Source organism: Benincasa hispida, chromosome 9, assembly GCF_009727055.1.
Source record: "Benincasa hispida cultivar B227 chromosome 9, ASM972705v1, whole genome shotgun sequence".
NCBI classification, from domain to species: domain Eukaryota; kingdom Viridiplantae; phylum Streptophyta; class Magnoliopsida; order Cucurbitales; family Cucurbitaceae; genus Benincasa; species Benincasa hispida.
In genome coordinates this window covers 17,772,031-17,796,446 of record NC_052357.1, presented here as the reverse complement: position 1 = coordinate 17,796,446, position 24,416 = coordinate 17,772,031, and the positions used below count along the sequence as shown (strand labels likewise).

The 24,416-nt window shown below is 38.3% G+C and overlaps 2 protein-coding genes across 8 annotated transcripts; one reads left to right on the top strand and one right to left on the bottom strand.

The window, feature by feature from the left end:
- The first annotated feature begins 425 nt into the window (after window positions 1-425).
- On the top strand, window positions 426-4,950 carry LOC120086761 (probable pre-mRNA-splicing factor ATP-dependent RNA helicase DEAH2). 3 transcript variants are annotated; one of them, XM_039043551.1, is made up of 7 exons: window positions 431-953; window positions 1,867-2,069; window positions 2,187-3,271; window positions 3,697-3,822; window positions 3,908-4,146; window positions 4,224-4,342; window positions 4,543-4,950. In XM_039043551.1, the coding sequence occupies exons 1-7, from the start codon at window positions 654-656 to the stop codon at window positions 4,667-4,669; spliced, it is 2,199 nt and encodes a 732-aa protein (XP_038899479.1). In that variant the 5' UTR covers window positions 431-653; the 3' UTR covers window positions 4,670-4,950. The 3 variants fall into 3 exon arrangements, 2 of the variants coding, with proteins under 2 accessions (XP_038899480.1, XP_038899479.1); XR_005484318.1 differs by lacking the exons at window positions 4,224-4,342; window positions 4,543-4,950 and having other exon boundaries at window positions 426-953; window positions 3,593-3,822; window positions 3,908-3,930; XM_039043552.1 differs by lacking the exons at window positions 4,224-4,342; window positions 4,543-4,950 and having other exon boundaries at window positions 427-953; window positions 3,722-3,822; window positions 3,908-3,941.
- A 118-nt stretch (window positions 4,951-5,068) lies between these two features.
- LOC120086759 (DUF724 domain-containing protein 3-like) lies at window positions 5,069-24,180 on the bottom strand. 5 transcript variants are annotated; one of them, XM_039043548.1, is made up of 10 exons: window positions 23,510-24,180; window positions 21,639-21,723; window positions 21,268-21,566; window positions 20,796-20,907; window positions 20,533-20,726; window positions 9,604-9,699; window positions 6,475-6,565; window positions 6,320-6,382; window positions 6,031-6,231; window positions 5,069-5,952 (listed from the first exon to the last, which is right to left on the bottom strand). In XM_039043548.1, exons 1-10 carry the CDS (start codon window positions 24,002-24,004, stop codon window positions 5,252-5,254), a joined length of 2,337 nt encoding a protein of 778 aa, XP_038899476.1. In that variant the 5' UTR covers window positions 24,005-24,180; the 3' UTR covers window positions 5,069-5,251. The 5 variants fall into 5 exon arrangements, with proteins under 5 accessions (XP_038899476.1, XP_038899474.1, XP_038899475.1 ...); XM_039043546.1 differs by having other exon boundaries at window positions 21,268-21,723; XM_039043547.1 differs by having other exon boundaries at window positions 6,031-6,168; window positions 21,268-21,723.
- Between the last annotated feature and the right edge of the window lie 236 nt (window positions 24,181-24,416).

Genomic DNA, 24,416 nt, shown 5'->3' with positions numbered 1-24,416 from the left:
GTCGTCCATTGAAGAAGCAACCACCCATTATTTCTCGGTGAGGACCATATTGGTAGATTTTTAGATTTTGGAACCGTTTCTAAGATTTTGATAATGTTATTTATTTTTTAGTTTTTGGTTGAGATTGTAATTTGTTTTGCTTCTAGAGATTTTAGATAGAATGTATTGAAAGTTTAAAACTTACTATATCTCTTGTCAGTCATTTATCTTTTCATTCTCTTTTAGTTTTATCCCTTTTACATGGACCCAAATGTTAGGGGAAATGGGATCCGATTGGGCCCTGTTTCCATTTATTGGGCTGTATTTGAACCCATATAAATTGGGCCAGGCCCAAAGAAATTTAAGCGTTCCAAAGTCCCGTCGTGTCGGCGTAGTTAAACTTACAAAAGTGGCATCCGAGGAAATTTAATCAGAAATTGGGGACTGATCGTGTAATTCGGGAAAGTTCTATATAATATAACGAAGGGAAGTTCTGTAGCCTTTTTCTTCCTTCCCTCGAATTAGGGTTTCGGAATTTTGCAGTTCCAAAACCAGGCCCCTTCAATCGCTTTTCCCAGAGAGCAAGCTTCGGTCAGGTCCTGTCTTTCTCTTAAGGTAGAGTCCAGCTGTTTTTCTTGGGCTATTTCTATAGTTCTGTGCCGGCAAGGGTTTTGATGGGTGCGGAGAGGAAGAGAAAGGTTAGTTTATTTGATGTGGTGGACGAAACCTCGGTCTCCGCGAAGATTAACAAAGCGAACGGTGGAGTAGCGTCGTTGAACAATGGCGGTGGAAATGCGGGCAATAGTCTGATCAACAGGTGGACTGGGAGGCAGTTCTCGCAGAGGTACTATGAGATTTTGGAGAAGAGGAAGACTCTGCCTGTTTGGCATCAAAAAGAGGAGTTTTTTCAGGCTTTAAAGAGCAGTCAGACTTTGATTTTGGTTGGTGAGACTGGTAGTGGTAAAACTACTCAGGTTAGTTGGGGAAAGCTTTCTAATGTTTGATGTATAGATGGTTATTTGCTGTCGAGACTGCAAGTAACTTGAGAGTTATTTATAACTTCCTTTTTCTCTTGGACGCACGCGGTTGGTTTTTTCTTTTACTTGGATTCTAGGGGACAATTATTTTGTTTATTGTGATTATTTAGATTATGTACTTTCTTTATCAAGCCATTCTCAGGCTTTATTAGGGATGTTTTGGTTAGAAGGACCTTTACTCTCTAGTTTGATTGAGGGGTAATGCGTTTTTGGCAAGAATTTACGTATTTCATCAATCTAGGCCAATAATACAACCTAAAAATGTAAATCTAGGATTTTTTTAGTTTGCCTTTTCTTGTTTAAATGCTCGTGATATATCCTATTTAGTCCTGAACGTTCATTTTAACCTGTTTTAGTTATTAATTTGCAAGTATTCTAGAATATTTTATTTGTCCTCCCTTGAGAAGGGAGCAAATTATCGGACGAAGTCAAATATTGCACACAAAATTTAATCTAGTTGAGCCTCACATGATGTTGCGGGTTGGTTAAGATTCGTGTTTAGCACAGTATGGAAAGTTCTTCGATTTCATCAGTCTAAGCTCTAAGATCCCTTCAGGATGGGGCGAAGCTGCTATTGTTTTTTTAAGATTATTATTATTCCTTTAAAAGGATTTAGAAGTTACTACTATTAGTTATTTATGGGAATGAGCATGTTTATTCATGATATACATATTTTTCGGTTGTGGCATTTTTAGTTAAAAATAATTTGAACTTGGTTTTGGAAGCCTGGGCGTTGAGTTTTTAGATAATTTGTTTGCTCGTTAGTTAACCTCTTTGATGGATGGATATTTAGTTTGAGATATTCTCCTTGCTATTCTGATTTCTATTCTTGTGACTTTGCCTGTTTCAGATTCCTCAATTTGTTTTAGAAGCTGTTGACCTGGATAGTCCAGATAAACGTAAGAAGATGATGATTGCATGCACTCAGCCTCGGAGGGTGGCAGCAATGTCAGTTTCTAGACGTGTTGCCGAAGAGATGGATGTGACTATTGGAGAAGAGGTGGGTTACAGTATCCGTTTTGAAGACTGCAGTAGTGCCAGAACTGTTTTAAAGTAAGCTCATTCTTTCTAGTACCTGCTCATCAGTGTTGCTACTATCTTTTCACTCGATGGTTTGAAATTTTGTTCTCTACTTGATCATAAATTTGTTGTACTTTTTATGGGTGGCAGGTATTTGACTGATGGTATGCTTTTAAGAGAAGCGATGACAGATCCTCTTTTAGAAAGGTATAAGGTAATTATTCTTGATGAGGCTCATGAAAGAACATTAGCAACGGATGTTCTTTTTGGGCTTTTGAAAGAAGTATTGAAAAATAGGCCTGACCTAAAGCTGGTGGTCATGAGTGCTACACTTGAGGCTGAAAAGTTCCAGGGTTATTTTAATGGTGCTCCACTTATGAAGGTTCCTGGTAGGCTTCATCCAGTGGAAATATTTTACACACAGGAACCTGAAAGGGACTATCTTGAAGCTGCTATTCGGACAGTTGTACAGATTCATTTGTGTGAACCTCCAGGTGATATACTTGTTTTCCTCACTGGTGAGGAGGAAATTGAAGATGCATGTCGCAAAATAAATAAAGAAATTGCAAATCTTGGCGACCAGGTAGGCCCTGTGAAAGTGGTGCCTTTATATTCAACTCTTCCTCCAGCTATGCAGCAGAAGATATTTGAACCTGCTCCACCGCCAGTAAAAGAGGATGGACCTGCTGGAAGGAAGATTGTGGTCTCCACAAATATTGCAGAGACTTCATTGACCATAGATGGCATTGTTTATGTTATTGACCCTGGCTTTTCAAAACAGAAAGTTTATAACCCACGAGTACGTGTGGAATCATTATTGGTTTCTCCTATATCGAAGGCTAGTGCGCATCAGAGATCTGGTCGTGCTGGAAGAACTCAGCCTGGAAAATGTTTTAGACTTTACACGGAAAAGAGTTTCCAAAATGATTTGCAGCCACAGACATATCCTGAAATTTTGAGATCAAACCTTGCAAATACTGTTCTTACCTTGAAGAAGTTGGGAATTGATGACCTTGTGCATTTTGATTTTATGGATCCACCTGCTCCTGAGACATTGATGCGAGCTTTAGAAGTTCTGAATTACTTGGGTGCATTGGATGATGATGGGAACCTAACGAAGCTTGGGGAAATAATGAGTGAATTTCCACTAGATCCTCAGATGTCAAAGATGCTCGTTGTTAGTCCAGAATTCAAATGTTCAAATGAAATATTATCAATTTCTGCCATGCTTTCAGGTACTTCAACACTCTTTCATATTTTCTTTTTACTTTCCCAATCCTATCGAGTTGTATGTAGTGTGTACGCCAGATGCCCATGGTTGTTAAACAAGGGGCAGGGTGCATCAAAGTTTGATGCATTTTTATCGGCGTGGCATGTTTGCAGTACATCTGCCATGTCTTCTAACGAGTAAACATGTATGTGATTTCACGTGCATGTTGTTAGAGCACTATTCTGTCAAACTAGGTTGTCATCAGCAACTATCTTCTCTGGTTCCATGCCCTCAGATGGCATGCACCATAAGATTTCTCAGTCAGTGCTGATGTAGTTAGTTGCAGTTTCTCAGTATTATCTCATGAAGCAAATGGTCTCGTCTTGCATCTATGCATCTGCTGACCTTCCCTGGGCCTCCTCTGTGTGTGATTACCAATTTCTTTCTTAGTACCCAATTGCTTTGTCCGGCCTAGGGAGGCTCAAAAGGCTGCCGACGAAGCAAAAGCTAGGTTTGGCCACATTGATGGAGACCATCTAACGCTCTTGAACGTGTACCATGCTTACAAGCAAAACAGTAAGTATTTATGGTTCTCATCTTCACCCTTTCAATTAAGCACATCCAATTTTGATGGATTCCTAACCCAATTATTGTGGTACAGATGAGGATCAGTCATGGTGCTACGAAAACTTTATCAATCACAGGGCAATGAAGGCTGCGGATAATGTCCGAGAGCAACTAGTCCGCATCATGTCTAGGTTTAACCTCAAATTATGCAGCACAGATTTCAACAGCCGTGACTACTACGTAAACATAAGAAAGGCTATGCTATCTGGGTATTTCATGCAAGTAGCTCATTTAGAAAGGACTGGACACTACTTGACAGTGAAGGACAACCAGGTATGAAGATGGACTAGGTCATGCTGTATAATGCACTTCCAATGCCCATATTTGGGATTAACAAATCTGTTCTACAGGTGGTACACTTGCATCCATCGAATTGCTTGGACCATAAACCAGAGTGGGTCATTTACAATGAGTACGTCCTAACGAGTAGGAATTTCATCCGTACAGTGACTGATATCCGGGGTGAATGGTTAGTTCCTCCTATAATCTTTTAAATGTTTGGATCCAGAATCAACGTTATTTGTATACTTGTGGTCACATGATGCAAGGGTTTGTTTTCTTTACTTGCACTATTGCGGAGTTAATAGCAACAGTAGTCTATTCACCTGAGTAATTGACATTATTTAGAGGTCTTGATGAGGATTATTTGCAAATTTCTTGTCCCAACAGGTTGGTGGACATAGCAGCACACTATTATGATCTGGAAAACTTCCCTCAATGTGAGGCCAAGCGTGTTCTTGAAAGGCTTTACAAGAAGCGGGAAAAGGATCGTGAAGAAAGCAGGAATAGAAAATGAGTTTTTCTTTCCAGCTCATTCTGCCCTCGGAGATTTCAACTTAGTATCAATTTTCTTCCGAGGTGATTAGAGTGGGGGGCGTCCAAGAACCTTAATTCTTCTCATTCTTCATTCCAAGGTCGTCCATGGCCAGATAACATCAGCCGAGGAGCGGAAGAAATTGGTTGTATTTCTATACTGTTGAATTAGGCCAATGTTCTTAGAGTTCATAATAGTCTCAAAACAATATATACTCTCGCTAGGTTTTGACTTTCAATGGAAATGGTTTTTTTTATTGCTTTCATGTTATTTTAATGTATGAAATCTAAAAAACTTTAAAGGTGACCGGACTGAAACTTTTCGTAAATGTGGAATTGCTATGAACAAAACATCAGACTTGTCTACACATTGCACACTTGATTTGCTAACATTTTATACTAAGCAGGAACTAAAGCTTTAAACGGTGCATTTTAAGCATCAATGTTATACAAAAGATTAGTTGTTAGCATTTAACTTCCTGGTCCAGAACTACCATTCACAAAATGATCAAGGAACGTAACTAAAACGGAGTTCTATTGTCATATTCACATCAGAACTTAAGGTTCAAACTGGGCACAAGGGAAGGGCAATCTGGTTCTCAAAATGTAGCTTAGTATTCATTGTACATTCTCTGATGGTCTCCACATGTGATTGCAGTGCCTGGATCTCATTTTCTTTAGTCTCTATTTCAAGTTTAATCGATGATTGTCTCCTCTGCAGCTCTGTTATCTTCTGTTCAATAGCCTTGCTTTCTTCTGCAAGCTTAGATTTGTTTTCGGTATGCTCCAATATTTTGTTCTCTGCTACTTTTGTTTCCTCTATGTATCTCATTTCAGTATCTTTGATAAATAGTAGCTCATTCACTCGATTGCAGAGCATTGAAATATCGAATCCATGTTGCTCCAAGTCATATAGACTGGCCAATGTGCTTTCAAAAACATGTCTTGGATAACTGAACTGTAGTTTGGTTATCTTTTCAACCAAACTTGCAAAAGTTACCATACAGCCAATGGCCAATCCTTCACGACATTCCTCCTTGTATGTATTTAAAGGGTGGAAATGAGGCTTTTGTGGGATTTGCTTGAAGACTTCTAAAGAATCAATGGCACTCCAGACAGGTGAATTCTTTACAAAAGGCCAACCTTGATTCTTGACCACTTCATTTTCAGGCGCTCCATCAACTGTTCTCATTTCATTCACACCATCTACTTGTTCACTCCCATTTGTCCTTCGCTTGGATGTAGAACCAGATGTTTGTCCTAATTCTAACATGGAAACAAAAACAATCAAAGTTACAAACAGTACTCAGTTTCGATATGCTAGTGCAAGTTTTGTATACATACTCAATGAGTTGTTGCTTGCTGAACCTTGCATTCCTCCAAGCCACAATAACAGTGGTCGATCATCGTCGTCGACACTGTTAGTTCCAGTGCCATTTGTCTTGAATGCTGAGACATTGTTCCCGTTCCTTCTGTTCAGATCTTGAAAATCCACAAAATACATTGGCATTTTCCTAAAGCCTTTTTTTCTTTTGGTTCTTTTGGCTTGTGAAATGATAATTTCAGAAAGGTGAAACAAATAGTACTATATGGGTTTTTTAAAGGATTTGACATTAAAGAATAGCAGCCTCACCAGTTACACAACTTTTTATAGTTGCTTTCTCGGGTTTCCATCCACTTCCATCTTGCTCCACATCTGTACACACAAAAACTTCAATTGTTAACAGTTGTATGTAAAATACACATATATATATAAAACCCATGATCACAGACGCAAGGACAGGATACCTTCTGCAGTTGTTGGAACTATCATCAATTTTCGAGGTCGTCCTCTCTTTCTTTTGTAACTGTTTTTACTAGCTTGTTGCTGCCCAGATTCCTGATGAAGATATAAAACATCAATCCTATCAAACTCTAAGCATACTGAAGAAGAGGTAAATCTAAACACCTGCCAAATTTCAAACTGGTGAAAGATCTGGTCTTGAATGAAAGAACCGGTTAACCAAAATGAGTTATTAGTGAAAGGCTGAAACTAGAGCGTTGCAAGTGATCCCACATACACCATCATATAGCTAGAATTTTTAATATTCAAACGCAGCTGGTGGAAATGTTGGTGTCCGTTGAAGACGCATCCCCTCAAAATCCTAGATGGGTGGACTCCTGATCTCATTCGGTTGAGTGGATTTTTTCTAATTTCTTTATAATTTACATTTACAAATAACAATATTTCTGATCCAATAGTCTTTTGCTTGCATGGATAAAAATGCTGGTTGAAAAACATTTGAATAGGTAAGAGAGTCTAAGGCTGAGAGAATTTTTGAGTTTCAGAGGCATATGCTTTATTTGTTGGTGCTTTCACATCATGGCAAGTGCTGTTAATCTATTACCCGATCCAGTTTTCAGTAGTCCCTCAACCTCCTGTCTTAAGAGAGTTATGATGGTTAAGTTTGTAAGCTTTAGAGTTTAGAAGTTTAAGTATCATTCATTTCTTTCATGCCCAAACCCAAAATTAGCCATAACTTCAACTTTTCAAGCTTGAAGCAACATATTCCTCGGAAGAATCTCTTTTTCACTAGCAATGACTCTTGGGATTTCAGTAATTCTTTTCAACCTTTGGTGGGGNATGGTTAGGAAGAGAAGGTAACAGTTACAGAGATCTCTGACAATGTAGAAACAAGATCCATGAGAAAAGCAAAAACTTGCTCAGATGGATATGATATTTCATTTGATGACAAATACTTGGTGGTTTCTCAAGCTTTTGTCTTAAGAGAAAAATGAAGGATAATTTTGTAAGCTTTAGAGATTTTAGTATCAATCATTCCTTTCATGCCCCACCCACAATGACAAACAACTATTCCAATTGGAAGCAAGATTTGAATCTGGTGCTTTAAGTTTCATCTTTTTCCTCCTCCATAGCCCTCTGAGGTATATCGTGATTAGGAAGTGAAAGTATCGATTACAGAGGTATGCTCTAACTATGTAGAATACTAGACTCAACTGTCAAGATCCATGGGAAACTTCGTCTTTTCTTTGGAGAGATGTGGTATTGTGTAGACTAGGCTCAGTCAGATGGATCCCATTTTCCTTTCCTTTGATCGCATTAAAATAAAAGGATCGCCCTCCTCGTGAGCCTTTTGTGTTGCACAGGATCACCCTCCTCGTGCATTGTTTTATGAAGCCTTTGGATTCAGAGGAACAATATAGTTTTTAGAGGGATTAAGCATTCTATGCATGATATTTGGTTTCTTGATGTATTTAATGTTTCATTGTGAGTGTTGATTGAAGGTTTATTTCTTTTTCTTTTTCTTTTTCTTCTTTTTTAAATTATCAGTTAGGTCTCATTGTGCTTGATCGAAGACCCCTTTTTTAGTTGGACTCCTTTTCTTATGGGCCTTTTTTGTTGTTAGCCCCCTGTGTTCTTTCATTCAATGAAAGCTTGATTATTCATAAATAATAATAAGGGAAGAGATGATTTGGTGTCCTATACTATTCCAAGGAAGATCCTTAGCAGATCGAATTGAAAAGGAAAAGAGAGAGTGGCAAATGATTTTGTGGAAGCAGCTCATCAACTAACAACCTTGAAACCAATTAGATCACATGCCCTCACTTTTATCAGTGATTTTTGTTTTTTGTTTTTCCTTTTCTAGGTTAAGACAGTTTTGGTCTTTGAATATTTCATTAAAGCAACAAATTAGCCCTTAGCTTCAATTTGTAACAATTTAGTTCCTATACTTTCAAACTTGTAACTATTTGGTCAAATAGATTTTATCAACATTAAGTATCAATTTCGTTACATTACTACTTAGTCTTTATAATTTATAAAAATTTGTAAATTTAATCTCTAATCAGTTTATCAATTTACATGTGTCAGAAACTCAAAATCTTGATAATATTTTGCATGAGATTGATTAAATTGTTGCAATTTGTAAAGTTCAAGGACAAGTGTTACTAAAATTTGGAGATTAAATTGTTACAATTTTGAAAGTAGATTAAATTGTTACAAACTAAAGTTCAACGAAATTGTCCAATGAAATTTCAAGAACTAAAAAATGTTCCCTTTTTATTTTTTAATAATCTTATTCTTCGAATCTCCTTCAATACAGAAAATAGTCCAAGGAGTTTTTGCTGACTTGAAGCGTGCACCCAAGATAATTGAAGGGAAAAGTTTCCAAATCCTTTAAGGAGTGTTGAGGTATTGAGTTGAGTTATAAAGTCTGAAGTTAGGAAGTTTATATTTGGGGTAGAGTTTCACAAATGGAGTTCCTTGATAAATGTGCTAAAGAGAGAGATGGAGTTCCTCAATAAATGCATAAACTTCAATAATGAACAGTATTGAAGTGGGTGGAGTTGAGTTACTTAACATCGACTTATGAAGTCGGTAGGCCAAACACCCCTTTGGATACCACGAGAATCCTTGCAACAGAGTTGTAGGGTCCTTAAATATGAAAATTCAAAGAGAACCTACTAGTTAAAAACATTTAAGGACTTCTAGTTTTGTGACCTTGATTCTTAGAAGGTCAAATAGCTCTGAAAGGGCTTCACAAAAGATATGATACGCTTTTACTGTCCATGTTCTCAACCTACGTTCATTCTTTGTGACAAGGCAGGTCAAGATCTATCACTCTCATTCCTTCTTAGACTATATCTTTGCCTATAGTCGAGGTTCCTGATTTATGACACTTTTTTGAAGTTTAAAGATCTTTATTGCCTAGAGCCTATAGGGGAACCTCTAGCACATATCCTTTTATCTTGGCTGGCCTCTTCACTGTTTGAAGATCTGCTGTGCTTCAACTTACCACTTTACCAATTTTGTGGGAGATGTGGTATACTCACAATGGGGAGGTTTCCTAGGACATTAGTGGTGTTTTTAAGAGGTTCAAACAGACTGAAGATCAATGTACCTCTTTGGCATCTTACCTGCATGATTTTACGAGGCCTTCCCCTCTTTCTTCTATCACTGTTTTCAGTAGCTTCTTTATCACTGTTTTCAGTAGCTTCTTGCTGCTCAGGTTCCTGATAAAGAATTAACATCATCAATCCTATCAAACTCCAAGCACACTGAAGAAGAGGTAAATCAAAACACATGCCAAATCTCAGAACTGGCCAAAGACCTGAACTACAGAGAAGGTTAAGCTTATAGAGTTATCAGTGAAAGAGGCTGAAACCTGAGACATGATAAGTGACCCCACATGACCCCTACAATGTTGCTACATTTTGGATGGTGTTCCTCTTGCCAATATTAAATACTAAAAGCACCCGAAAGAATTACTACCAAATAGTATTTTCATTGGAACAATTTCTTTTAAAAGGAAAACATGATTTCATTAAAATGTGTGAAAGAAAGAACTATAAGAAACAAGTGACCAGAGCATGCCAAAAGGCCAACCCATTTTGCCATCTTGGCCAAAACTGCAGATGGCTACAACATGAGCTCCAAATACGTTGAAAACCTTGAAAGTAAAAGGACTGTAGTCCATATTAGAACCAATGCAGGTTTTAACAATGATACAAGAAACACGGGTGAGTAGTTGGAGGAGGTGAAATTATTACTGATAAGCCACTTTCTCATGTGACTAATGATGAGAAAAGTTCCATGACCAGGAGTAAGTTTTAGGTTGGGAGGACTTGACGGCAAACAGGGCAACAAGGTTGCACCTAAAAACTAAAACAAATTCCACATGAAGTTAAATTCAATATCTCGTTGTCAGTTGCATTCATTTTCTGTTGTGCCTGTAACAAATATTACTTTTAAGTCATTTAAAGCTGTATCTCTCAGCCCACTGAAGCAAGGGGAGAGGTTGTGCCATATATAAAAAAGACACGTAAAAAAAAAAAGGATATATTCAGAAAAAGAAGAAATGGAACAGCCCAGAGGCCAGGAGTCAAGAAAGCCCCTCCCAAGAAGACTACAACTTGCGAGAGCTCGCCAATAGTTAATAAAGAATTAACAAGCTGTAGTTACAAAAGAATTTTTTGTATAAGCCAATCCACCAAGAGGCCACTTTTTGTTCAGAATTACAAAAGCAATTAAAGCATAAAGGCTTATCATTCTAGCGTTCCTTTCTTTCCAAAGATGCAACAAGAGTGCCCTAAAGGCACAGCTACTGACCACCCTTGCTTTACCATTCAAATTCCATCAACACAGCCCCTCTAAGAGTCAGTTATCCACCTTCTTAGGAAGACAAAACGAAATGCATAGCAGATTAGTAGTGTAATTCCAAGCACGAGAGGCAAAATCACAGTGGAGAAAAAGATTGTGCCATTATATTGAATAATGAATAGTGGTAGTCGTCCATAAAGTAGCTACAGTGGAGTCCCTAGTAAACACAAGCTATGTTAGAAATGACTAAAACAAATAATAGGCTGCTAGCTCTTCATTAGGACAGCCCCCAAACAGCAATCCAAGAACATCTGTCAGTATGACCACCTTCAAAGCTTTCTTTCTTTTAAAGAAAGAAACATTTCATTGACCAGATGCAATGGGAAAATCCAACACCAAAAGGTGAAGTATGCACGCACCGAAGCCAACCAAATAGTTCGCTTGGAACCACCAAAAGGATGACCCACAAATAGAGATGCCAAAAGCTCAAAAGTGGAATTAGGGAAAGCAAATGACCGCCCAAAAGCATCCAAAACAATATGCCAGAGGTGTCGTGCAAAGGAGCAATCAGCAAACAAAGGAGCGGGGGATTCAGCTCTACAACATAAGATACACCATGATGGAGAAATAGACATATAAGGCATACATCGTTGCAAACAATCAGTTGTACTGATAGCATCAAGACTGAGCTCCTAAAGAAAAATCTTAATCTTCTTTGGATAATAACTCTTCCAAATGATGGCGTAAAAGGTCCTACTACCGAGGATCAACTGAACCAATCAAATCAGCCATAAGGGATTTTGCAGTGAAACATGAAGAAGAATCCAAGGGCCAAATCCAAGCATCAGCAGTAGCCTGAAGTCTAACAGATGATAAAAGACAAGATAAAGAAGCCCATTCAGAAATTTCCATATCATTGAGATTACAATGAATGCAAAATCCCAGGTCGCCGAACCAGCAGACCACACATCAGTCACTATGTCATCGGGATGAAGCGTGAGATGAAAAAGACGGGAGGAATCAATAGAGATAATGCCACAGCTAAGCCAAGAATCGGTCCAGAATATGTGGAGGAACCATCACCAATACGTCGCTGAGTGCGATCAGCAATCAACCCAATGCACTGGCAAATGAAACGCCAAGGGGAGATGCAAACCATAATGTTGAGCGGTTGGCCAAACTCTACCAATCGAACGATGTTTTGCAACAATAAGATGATGCCACAAAGCAATAGGCTCAGTAAGAAAGCGTCAAACCCATTTAGCCAAAAGGGCTAAATTACCGTTATGAAAGTTGCCAATATCAACATCCCCCATCAATTTAGGGCGTAGAGTAGTTTCCGAATTCACATTTGTGCACACCACCATCACCACGAAAACATTCCAAAAAAAAATCCCGAACCATCTTATCCGAAGTAGCAACGATAGTACTAGGAGCACGAAACAGAGATAAGTAATAAGTGGGCAAACTAGACAAAGTAGCCTATATAAGCATATGCCTACCACCTTTAGAAATAAAGGCATACTTCCAATTAGGAAGCTTGTGCTTAAATTTCTCAACAACAGGTTGCCAAAAAGCCAAAGACTTCGGATTTCCACCTAAATGGAGACCCAAGTAAGTAGATGGCCAACATCCCCTCTTACAACCAAAAGTGGTTAGCATCCACTCTAAATCATCATCAGTAATATTAATGCCAAGCAGCTCACTTTTAGAAATATTAACTTTTAATCCAGAAGCCCTTTCAAATATACCAATGAGGTCAAAAAGATTTTGTAAAGCAATGCAATCCGCAGTGGAAAAAGTAAAGCATCATCACAAATTGAAGATGGTTCAAAGAAAAAGATGACAAACCAATGGTGTATGTAGCAATAAGACCCCTGGAGGAGCTATGGTGCATAAGACAGCTCAGACATTTCGCAACCAAATGAGGAGGAAAGGTGAGAGAGGATTCCCTTGTCGAGTACCACGAGCAAGAATGACCTTACCACGAGGACTCCTATTAATAATGATGGAATAATTAGCACTAGAGATACCCCTCTAATCCACTCTTCAGATGGGACCAAAACCTTTGGCCTGTAACACAGCATCCAAAAATGCCCAATCCACAATATCAAAAGCTTTTTCAGGATCCAACTTAAGAATCACCCAACTTTGTCATCAATGAGCTCATTAGCCATCAAGGAAGCATCCAAAATTTGTCTCTTAGCCACAAACGCAAGCTGATTTGCACCAATGGTATAAGGAACAAGCGATTCAATAACACCCGAGCAACAATTTTGTAAGCACAAGAGATAAGGCTAATGGGGCGATAATCAGAAACCGACTTCGAATCAACTTTTTTAAGGATTAAACATATGTAAGTCTCATTTAGAGATACGTTAATAATACCTCTAGAATAGAAGTCGTTGATCAAAATCAGAAAATCAGACTTAATAATAGGCCAAAAGAACTTGAAAAATTCACCTACAAAGCCATAAGGCCGGGAGATTTAGAAGAACTCAGAGAGGAAACAACACAAAAAATTTCCTCATTGAAAGGTTGCTCAAGGTCAATAGCTTGTGCATTGGAGATAAGAGACCAATCCACATTAGTAGGGAGGAAACGATGTGCACCATCATTGTTGAAGAGGTCCAAATAAAGTCCAAAAACTCAAAAGTCAATGTCCGCTGCAGATAACAAACTGTGCCCATCCGAGAGAATTTCAGTAATGGAATTTTTCCGCTTTCGAGCAACAACAATACGATGAAAAAAATGTGTGTTCTCATCCCCCTCTTTAAGCCATTTCAATTTCCATCGTTGATGCCAGTAAACATGCTCTTGTGTAATGAAGAGCTCAATTTGTTCACGGAGCTTGCGCCTAGAAGAAACCTGTTCCAAAGTCAAGGGGTCATTGTCCTCTAGGTTATCAAGTTCCTGTAATCGAGACATAAGGAAAGGTACAATTGAAGCCTCTAAGCATTGTGTCCTGTTCCAGCATCGCAAAAAAAACTTTAGTGCTTTAATTTCAACATCAGACCATGGTTAGGGCGACCAACACAGGGATTATTGGACCACCAATCCTCCACCATGGCTCTAAAGGAAGAAACTTGTAACCAAGTATTTTCAAAGCGGAACGAACATGGGCCACAAACATTATTACTCGAAGATAGGGGACGAGGAAAATGGTCAGATGTAGTTCTGTCCAACCGTTTCAAAGACAAAGGACCAAACTTTTCAATACAACAATTAGTAGTTAGGAACCTGTCCAATAGAGAGAGATACCGAGCAGAACCCGAGCTGGACCAAGTAAATCAACCATCACTAAGGGAAATGTCACACAACTGATAGTCCATGATCCATTAGTTGAAAGCTTGCATACTTGAGGAAACAGAGTGGCCATGAAATTTTTCCCAAGTCCATCTAGTCACAGTAAAATCACTAGCAATAACCCAATTGTCGCCTCCTAAACCAGCTAAGTTATTGAGCTCCTGTCAATAATCAAGTCTAAAAACACCATCAGAAGGACCATAAACAGAAGTAAGCCAAAAAGAAAACCCGTCAACCAAGGAAAGATGCACAAATACAGTAAAAATGCCCTAGATAACCTGAAGAACAGTGTAATCGGGTTCACTCCATAAAATAAGAATATCCTCGGATGAATCTATAGCATTAAGTGTTGTCCAACCAATGAAAGAAAAGCTCCAACTAGATTTAATGAAAAAATAGTCAACGTATGGCAATTTTGTTTCTTGGGGAAGGACAAGACCAGGATTGTGTTTCTAAATTGTCTTCTTGATCAAGGCACAACCCACGAACATTCCATGAAAGAATTTTCATATTCCAACCGAATCACTCTCCATAATGGCCAAGGTGGCCATTTTATCATAGTGGACTGAGGAGTGTAAACCTTGTAATTCCCGCTGTAGTTTTGGATTTTTTTATGGAAGAGGAAGATTTTTTTTCTTGTTAGGAAAAGGAAGAGTAGGGATGGCCACGATACAGAGTCCAATGCCTGGAAAGAATAAAAGCCATGTCATTGAGGCTAAAGGGAAAGGGGGGTTTGACAGGGGATGGCATATGATTTTAAGGGTGGGGGGTTGATAAAGTCTTAAGGGTTTTCTGCAGGTGAGGCTGGCTGAGAATGGGCCTGTTCAGATGGAGTGGCCAGGTCCGAAGGGATAGGTGGGAGCAGGGATATAGCTTGTTGATGACTTTCTACAGGAGTGTCTCCAAAAAATATCATCATCAATGGGCTAGGGACAAAGGCGATAATTTCATCCTTTGGAAATTGAGGAATTAAATCATCTTTTTAAGGGGGGTAGGGCTAGATAAAAAAATCCTGTGTGTTAGAGCCCACAAAAGTCACCGACTGGGCTTGGGCTTGGGCTTGTTTGGAGGTGCAGTGTTTTTCTCTAGGGCAAAGGGTAGAGTGGACCTCATTAAAAGTAATTATGGCTAAGGTTGGTTGAGAGAAGGATGGTGATGGGATTTTGTGGGGCCAAGGTTTGGTAATTGGAAGGAGAAGGTTGGATTGGATGTGGAAGCAATGCCCGAAGAAACGGTTGTGGGTCCATTAGAATGCTCTCCCAAAATCACGGGAATGATTGGATCATTACATGGAGAAGAACCAACCAAAATTTTATTATTGGATTTTCCTTTTTCAATTAATTTAGGTTGGATTGCGAGCGAAATCTTTCCATCTCCATCATTGCAGCCTCCCATAACTGATGAGGATTTCACAGCAAGTGGGATGAGCGACGCCGCCTTCCTTAGCAAGCCCAAGAATCTGGACACAAATAGCACCACCAGCAAGCTCAGTTGGGAGGGTTAGATCGGTAGGGATGAAACCCTAATGATTCGACTTCACCTCCAATTGATCAACCATGAGATTAATGCCTCTGTCGGAAAGATTTGCACTAGAAAGAAAGTCGCCACACTGATCTCCTATAAAGTTGAGGATTTTTTCGTTCCAAAAGGGAGGAGGAAGGTCAATAACCTCAATCCAACCACCGTACGAAGCAAATGATTGTCGATGGTAGGCTGCAAAATCAGTCACTGCCCAAAATTTCAGTCGGAAAGATCCATAGAAGGTCCAATTAGAAGCATGTCTACAAAGCTTAGAAGTGATGTCAGTATTATAAACGTGAAGTAAGGCCTTATTGACATAAAGTGGGTTGATGGAACAGGTAATCAAGAAGGACGCCTCTATTGCGGGTTTGATCCCCGGCCAAGAGTCATGCAGGTGATGGCTCTCAACAATCACCATTGAATTCCAATTATGTTGTGGATAAACAGTAAATTGGGAGGCCAGAGGGGCCAATGAACCGGTTGTGGAGTTGTGGTCAGAGATGGATTTGCCCCATCAACACCGCATTAAAGGATTTCTTGTTGGTAGTGTTTTTGGACACCACAGGAAATTCTGCGATCAACGAGTTGGAAGAAAACTACCCTTGCTTGTTTTCCTTTGAAGGGATGTAAAGCTTCATTTGACGACTAGATTCTTGCAGGTGGGTGATTTCCACATAAAAACCGTTTTTGTTATTGTGTTTCTCTAGCCAAATGGTTGAATTACCATCCGTCGGTTCGCTAAAAAATTTCTGATTGCAAGGATCTTTGAACAAGTTGTTAAATGCGGATGCCAGCCATTTTAGCACCGGCCAAGAAAGGCAAATGAAATAGGTTGAATTTTGTCCTTGACAACATTAACCCCATTGTTCAGATCCTCCACCCTAATAGAGAAAATTTCCCGGTCAATTAGGATTGATTTTATTGGATGCTTTGGGAGAAGGTGAGAGGCGGTGGCCATGGGAACCGACAGAAGGTTGACGGTTACAAATCAGGAGAGGTGGAGGGGAGAAGGGAGGGGAGAAAGGAGAGAGGAGACAACATTTTTAGAATGGATTATTGACTTGATTGTATATGACTGCCTTCAAGGTTAACCTGCATGTTACCAGATGCCAAGTGAATACAACCACTGCATTCCTATAGTTGTCCAACTTTAAGGTCAAAATGTCCTTTATAATTTCAATGTTTCAACATTTGACATAGTTGGACCCTTCAGCCTCAACTTCGACCAATTTTCTCAATAGGCAAGCTTATTTGAAATGAAAATTATTGCTCACAATCAATCGTTACCATAATTGGTTCCTTTTAAGCTTTATCGATGTGGGGAGAAGTTATATCTGTGCCTACCCCTAAATTCTTTTTTTTTTTTTTTTTAATGAAAACAACTTTCATTGAGAAAGAATATAAGGGCATACAAAAAGGGACTTTAGTTATACAAAATAATGCATTGATAATTATATCATCCGCTGTAACTCTTTCGCTTCCTCCAATGCTTGCTCATTGTCTCCCATGTCTAACTCAACCTCTAGCCTACACTCTTAGGCCATTAAGGAGTATTGCTTATATGTCCTTAAATCTTACACATGCCCTAGGGAAATTTTCTCTTCATAATGCGAACACAAACGTGTTTCCCTCTTTGTAAGTATCCATCTTGTTTTTTTTATTATTATTTTTTTTATATAAGGAATAACTCATTGACAGTATGAAATTATAAAAGAAGGGTTTCAGCCTCATCACAAAGGATCTACAAGAAACTTCTCCAATTGGTTAGGAGAGTAGAAAAGCTATAGTAATGGAAAAGATGGGAGAATTTACACCAGGAATTGACTATATAGACCATAATACTGTCTCTTATACACATCTAGATGTGTATAAGAGACAGCTTTTAAGCTTTATCGATGTGGGGAGAAGTTATATCTGTGCCTACCCCTAAATTCATTTTTTTTTTTTTTAATGAAAACAACTTTCATTGAGAAAGAATATAAGGGCATACAAAAAGGGACTTTAGTTATACAAAATAATGCATTGATAATTATATCATCCGCTGTAACTCTTTCGCCTGTCTCTTATACACATCTAGATGTGTATAAGAGACAGCTCATTGACAGTATGAAATTATAAAAGAAGGGTTTCAGCCTCATCACAAAGGATCTACAAGAAACTTCTCCAATTGGTTAGGAGAGTAGAAAAGCTATAGTAATGGAAAAGATGGGAGAATTTACACCAGGAATTGACTATATAGCTGTCTCTTATACACATCTAGATGTGTATAAGAGACAGATATAGACCATAGCATGAAAAAAAAAAGGGATCAAAAGGAATCTAACTCATCAAAGATCCTTTAGTTCCTCTCTTGCCAAGTAAATCCAAGAAAATATGCTCTGCTCTGTCGAAGTCCTAGCAGAGAAGTTTGTTTCTCCTTTTTTAAGTGGATGACCCGTTAATGTATAGGTGGATGTATGGTTGTAGAGCTGCTTCAGGTCATTTGGCATGGCAGTGTACCATTTGTGGGAGGATAGAATAATTTCCAGAAGGTCAATACATTGGAGCAGAGCAGTGAAAAGAAGATATGAAAAAAGATGTACACCAATATGGAGAGGGTGGTTATGGCCTTGTAGCACAGTTCCCACAGGAAGAATTACACCTTTTTGGGGTAACAGTCTTTCTACATGACGTCATAAAAGTGTGGAGATGATTCTTTATGGGAAGGGGTCTATCATTAAGTATTCATCTTATAAATTTGTAACAATTAATTCTTTTTATAAGAATGTTTCTTGAGATAAGAATTTTCTACAAGAATCTTGAATAATTTTTATAAGTGTTTTTTTAGATGAGAATTTTCTACAAGGATTTTGAATAATTTGTCACAATAAAGTGTTTTAACCGGGATGACCAAGTATGTGTATGAGATGACTCATCACCAATCCTCTACCCAATTGCATCTCTTACTTACCTAATTAGCTTGGTAGTAACTTTTAGAGTGATTTAATAGAAGTGTCCATATCTCGTATGTTAGTTTTTTTTTCTCTTTTTTTTTTTTTTTTTTTGATAAAAGACCAATTTTTATTGAGGAAAAAATGATAGAATACAAGGACATACAAAAAACAAAGACAACAAAAAAGGGAGCACCCTAGAAGAAGGGTCTACAATTTTAACAATATACGACCTATGGGTAATTACAAAAAGGACTCGTCACCGAGGCCCAAAGAGAAACATTAAACTTTGCAAGAGACCAAACATCAACTAGATCCCTCTTCAACCCTCTAAGACTGCCCATGCGTCTCCCCCCAAATACTCCACAACAAATCACACACCCCAACCCTCCAATGAATTCTTTCACTGTAAACGACGGATGGTGGAGAAACTCCTTGATCATGTCACTAAGAGTTTTGTGTTGGACTGAATGGGTGCCAAACACATCAAAGAAGAAGTTGCAAACATTACAAACATAGTTAAGGTACCATAATAGATGATCTAGATTTTCCTTCCCCTCCAACAAAGAATACAACAACAAGGCCCAACAAGGAATGATAACTTGCTCGAGGGAGCCTGTCCAAGGTATTGATTCTTCCTTGAATAACCTGTCGGACAAAGGCTTCATCTTTTTTGGGATTTTCACCTTCCAAAGAATCGAGAAAATACTAACTATAAGGAGATGGATCCACTAAATTATTAAAGAAAGATTTACAATAAAAGCCCTCCGAAGGACCAGACTCCCTTATCTAAGCTCAACATCCTCATGTAAAGAAAGAACGGCCATCACTTTCATCATTTTCCTAGTTAGGCAAAAGACAACAAAAATCGAACAAAAGAGAGGAAGAACTCCCCGAGTACAATAAAAAATCAGCAACATAATGATTTTTCAAAGCAGATAAATGGTTATAAGGTTGGGAGACCTGTTAAATAAGGGAAGATCCCCCAACCATCTATCCTCCTCTTACTCACTTTAGCTTCCTTTGCTAAATTCCGAGGCCTAGAACTCGTTCGGGTGAATGGGGTTGCTTGAGAACGGCAAGAATGGGATCAAAAACACGCGTAGGACGTGGAAGTTGAGTTGTACCAACACTTGGAGGAACGAGATAAGCTCCCATTCACGAGGAAAAGAAGGTACACCACACCCATCAACCACTAAACGTTGAATAAGATCAAAAAAAGAGAAGAAGAGAACACAAAGATATTTCTTTTCACAAATTTCTAGATGTGCATTTAACCCCACTCGACATCCAATCAAAAGAATGAGGGTCGTACTTGCTTACAACAATCCTAGACTGCAAGGAGGATGGATGGCTCAAGGGAAAAACATCATGACCATTTTGCCAATGACGCAATATTACAAGTTCTTAAATTCCCTAATTTCGACCCTCCCAGGTGAACAAGATTCCCAAATTTATCAAGTGAGCTCCTTTTCCTTCTTCCACATCTCCCATAGGAAGTCTCTCATGAGACTATCCAAGCTTTCACACATTGAGCACAGGGCTCTACGGAGGGAGAAAAAACAAATTGTGATACCATTTAAAATTGAATGAAGAAAAGTATGTCTCTCTCCTTTTGAGAAGTAGCTTTTCTTCCAAGAGATTAGTCTCTTTCTCACCTAGTCCTCCACGGAAGCATAAGAAGAAACCTACCTCAGATTATCTCCAAGAGGGAGACCATGATACGTCGTTGAAAAGATACCCAACTCACACCCCACTAGATTGGCCCACTCTCTCACCTTTTCAGGATCGTTATTCAAGTCTAGAATCTGACATTTACTTCTATTGATCTTAAGGCTTGACATCGTGCATGGTAATATATTAGTATGAAGTTTAGTCTTCGCTAAATATATATGTATGTATATAAAATCGCCTAGAAATCACCACAAGAGATACTCATTATGAAAATCCATTTGATTTATATCAAGTTAATTTTTTTAGTTTGCTTACCACGCCCTTCTCTGTTGCCTGATTATTTGAATCTTCTTCCCCATCTCCAACCTCCTTGGGAATGTGAAGAGAATTTTTAACTGGTGTCTGTTTTCCATCTGAAGCTACATGTCTATTCCTTTCAGATTCATTGCTTGTAGTCACTTCCTTAGGGATGATCTCTAAGACATCATAATCTTCTTTCCCCTCCTTATCTGAGAGGCAGAATAAGAAATTATTCAAGCAAAAACTAACAGCCTATGTCCATCAAGAGCTATGTGTACCTGTAACTTGAGTTTGTTGACTTCGTTTACATTTGTTTCCTCCGTTACCATTTATTGAACTTAATCCTTGCTCTTTCAACTTATCACTTCCATCAACATCTTCCTTAGTTCTCTACACATGAAACCAAATCATCTTCAATAATTTAGAGTCATTGTAATAAGAAAAACAGTGAAGAGCAGAATACCATATGATAGTTATAACCGATTTAGTGGAACATATTATAGGTGATGGCAAGTAGAAAAAAACTAAAGGATGAGGAACTTCACATGCATACTGCCTAAGGAAATGTCGGGACATCCAAATCAGTGACTGTTTTAAGTTCTTAGCAAGATCACTTTGATACATACAAACATAAGTTAATGAAGGGAGGAGGTAACTGACATGCCTGCAATTCAATAATGACACTATAATTTGGACTGCTATAAATACTACAAAAAGTAATGCAAGATTCAAAGGCTAGAGACAAACTACCGGTTTCTTGCCTCCTCTGGGACTCCCAAAGCTATTAGGTGAAGCACTATCATCGTCAGAATGAAAATTTAGGTAGCTTCTTCTTCTGCGATCTCTGTTTGGTGTGGCACTTTTATTGAATGCTTTTCCCCTCAATGTTTTGCTTTCTATCATCCTCGACCCATCTGCTACTGGTGTCCCAAGAACAATTCCTTCTCTCAACTTCTTTAAAGGATTCAAAACTCTCGACTTAGAACTGAGACTTCTTCTTCTCTTGCTCGAGGTCAAGGCAAATGAGGCAGAACTTTCATCATAAACACCTGGCTTTTCCATCACGTCATTTCTTGAGTTTACAGTATAAGAATTTTCCTTTCCATTGATAGTTTCAGTACCTTTTAAGCTTTCGCGCTGGACATTCTCAGGTACATTAGCATCCTCAGAAATGATACTCAACTGATCTCTCAAGATTGACGCATCCTAAAGTGGAAAAAGTTGTTTTAACGTCAAGTAAAATGTATTGAATGAACATATGACAGTCATCATGATATCCAAGTTCTCAAAGATGATCTAGGTGCAGAGCAAAAATAAAACTGGATGTCACTAAGACTGGCAAGCACGCTAAATCAATAGAGGAGAGGGGGTATTTTCTTTTTAAATAAAAAAGAAGAAGAAGAAGAATTGCATGACAAGATATCAGATGTTACCTCTCTACATAACAACTCCTACAAGAAGTTAGAATGAAAGATTTTACGGCGAATGATCTTCAAGCAATGAGTAAAATTAGAAGAGAAGCATTAAACATAATGATAAAGGACGTTAATTTATCAAAGACAAAACCCAGCTACACAATAGAAAGCCAACTGCTCATTATATAGTGGGATTTTGTCAAAGAAAGTGCAATTGTTGCTGATTCAGCTTTTCAGAGAAAATACAAGTAGTAAGACAGTTTCATGTGCTCCTAAAAGTTTTAACATACCAACTAGAATAATATCAGAAATTACATGTTTCATGATGCATGCTTTACCCATTAAAAATCCTTAGGGTGAATTACTCTCCCAAAAAAAAATAATCTTTAGGGTGAAAGTAATTTTTTTATAAGAAACAACTTCATTCAAGAATGAAATTCACAAAAAGGATACACAATCTATAATATTACAATAGGCTATCCTAGTTGTTTAGTAGGCATGCGTATGAGTATGAAGCAAAAAGATTTAAACTTTTACAGCAATAAAATGCATGATAAATGACCAGGTCGAAGAATGTATCAAAATGGTGAAAGTAACATGTAATGTAAATCATTTTTTTTATGAGAACATGTAATTTAAATCATACAACAGTCTATGGACAACTTTTTATCTGTTTTACACACACACGTCCAGTTTCACAATTACACATGATTACTAGTGGGTCAATCAGTAGCCTAATTCCTAAAAGTCTACCGTCGCCAGTTATAACTAAATCTAACAAATTATCACAAAATAAACCTCCTATCAAAAGAAAACTCGCCTTCAAATTGGAGTGCCTAATCTGAACTCTCAGATAAAAACATTTTGATAGATATACTGGAGTTGTTTGCCTCAGATTGGCAGATCAGTCGCACATGTTTTTCATGAGTATATTCACCGTCCCATCCCCAACCCGACCATGTTTTGATTGCTATCCATTCCCACATTCCAAATTCCAACAACAATAGGAAAAGGCTATTCCTAAAGAAACCCTCCAAAAACTTCCAAAATATCTCACGCTAACCAATGCACAACGCGTAAACTTCACACTAAACCCAACACCATTGACTGCAAACTGATGGATCTTTCTTCGAGAGAAAGAATGTGTTGTTGGGAGTTTTAACTACAGCTTCAAACTTACCATCGATGGCGACACAATCACCAGATACTCTTAGTGGCCGAAAAGAAGACCTGGAATTGGATGCTTGGATACCATTTTAAGTTAGGGTTTGGTAGTTGGGAATCTCTAACCAAACCAACCCAAAAAATAAACGAAAAATCTCATCCAACTACCAAGGTGAACCGTAGTAATAGTCTTCGTCGATCAGTTTTCTAACAAGTCTAACAGAACTTAATTGATCAACTGAGCAGAAGCTATTAAGCTTGTAACTGAACAATCACTCATTTGAACTCATTAATTCAGAAAACAGACAGCATTAAAGACCTCTAAAACGCAAAGGAAAAAAAAGGAACCCTAAACACTCTTGATCCTAACAAGCGAATAATTCTTGGAATGAAAAGTAACCCAGATAAATTACCATCTTTTGGGGAACAACCCAGTTGCCACCAACCCAATCCTGATGCAATCTCAAGTGGTTTCGCTGAAAATCCATGACATGCATAGGATTCTTGAACAAAACAGAGTAGCCACCACCCTCCAAAACCTTACAGACAACCCCAGTCCACCATCCATCTTTATCAGCTGCATCAACAATGTCGCATTCCTGAAAATCCTTATCGGCAGTATCAGGAGGCAGAGGCCTCAAACTAAGAGCATCAACATGCTCCTTCAAAGGGGTAGATCCGTCTTCAGTGACGAGAGTTTGGTACTCAACTAAAGCCTTTTTCTTCTTTGAAGGAGGAAATGTAGTGGGGAGCTTCAAAATGGTTGCTCTGAACAAGGCGCCTTTGAAGCCTTCTTCATCGATGGAGACCTCGATTTCAGAGCCGACCGTGAAGGGAAGTTGATGATGACGGTGGTGGTTGTGGTGGTGAGTGTGAGTATTAGTTGGAGGAGAGCCGAATTCCCCCATTTTGCGGTGGCTATACTAAATAAAACCCTTGGGATTTTGGATTGGGTATGTGTTAAAACCCATTGTTGTCCATTTTTTGGTAAAGGAGATGGATAGCACGGCCTCTTGGGAAGTGGTATAGATATGGAAATACATCCAGGGAGTTGTTTTCTTCTGTAGTTTTACAAGAAGATGAACATAAAATGAATAGAAATAGAAACAAATTTTGAAATTAGGTTTAAATATTATTTTCGAAATTTTGAAATTAGGTTTAAATATTATTTTTGTCTCGATGCTGTGTCTGAGTCTGATTTATTTTTACATCTTGAGACATGTCTGATGTCGTGTTTTATGTTAGATCGAAAGGATTGAATTATAAAGGAACAAAGTTCACAAAATTTTATTTAGAGAATGAATACCTTTTCTAAACATG

Coding starts and splice junctions, on each gene's coding strand:
- LOC120086761 (XM_039043551.1), top strand. CDS start 654: ATGGGTGCGGAGAGGAAGAGAAAGGTTAGTTTATTTGATGTGGTGGAC. Junction 3,272..3,696: donor AATTTCTGCCATGCTTTCAG/GTACTTCAACAC, acceptor TTTCTTTCTTAG/TACCCAATTGCTTTGTCCGG. Junction 4,343..4,542: donor ACTGATATCCGGGGTGAATG/GTTAGTTCCTCC, acceptor TTGTCCCAACAG/GTTGGTGGACATAGCAGCAC.
- LOC120086759 (XM_039043546.1), bottom strand. CDS start 24,004: ATGGGGGAATTCGGCTCTCCTCCAACTAATACTCACACTCACCACCAC. Junction 20,727..20,795: donor TCAACAAACTCAAGTTACAG/GTACACATAGCT, acceptor TCTGCCTCTCAG/ATAAGGAGGGGAAAGAAGAT. Junction 9,700..20,532: donor AGGCAACAGAGAAGGGCGTG/GTAAGCAAACTA, acceptor ATTCTTTATCAG/GAACCTGAGCAGCAAGAAGC.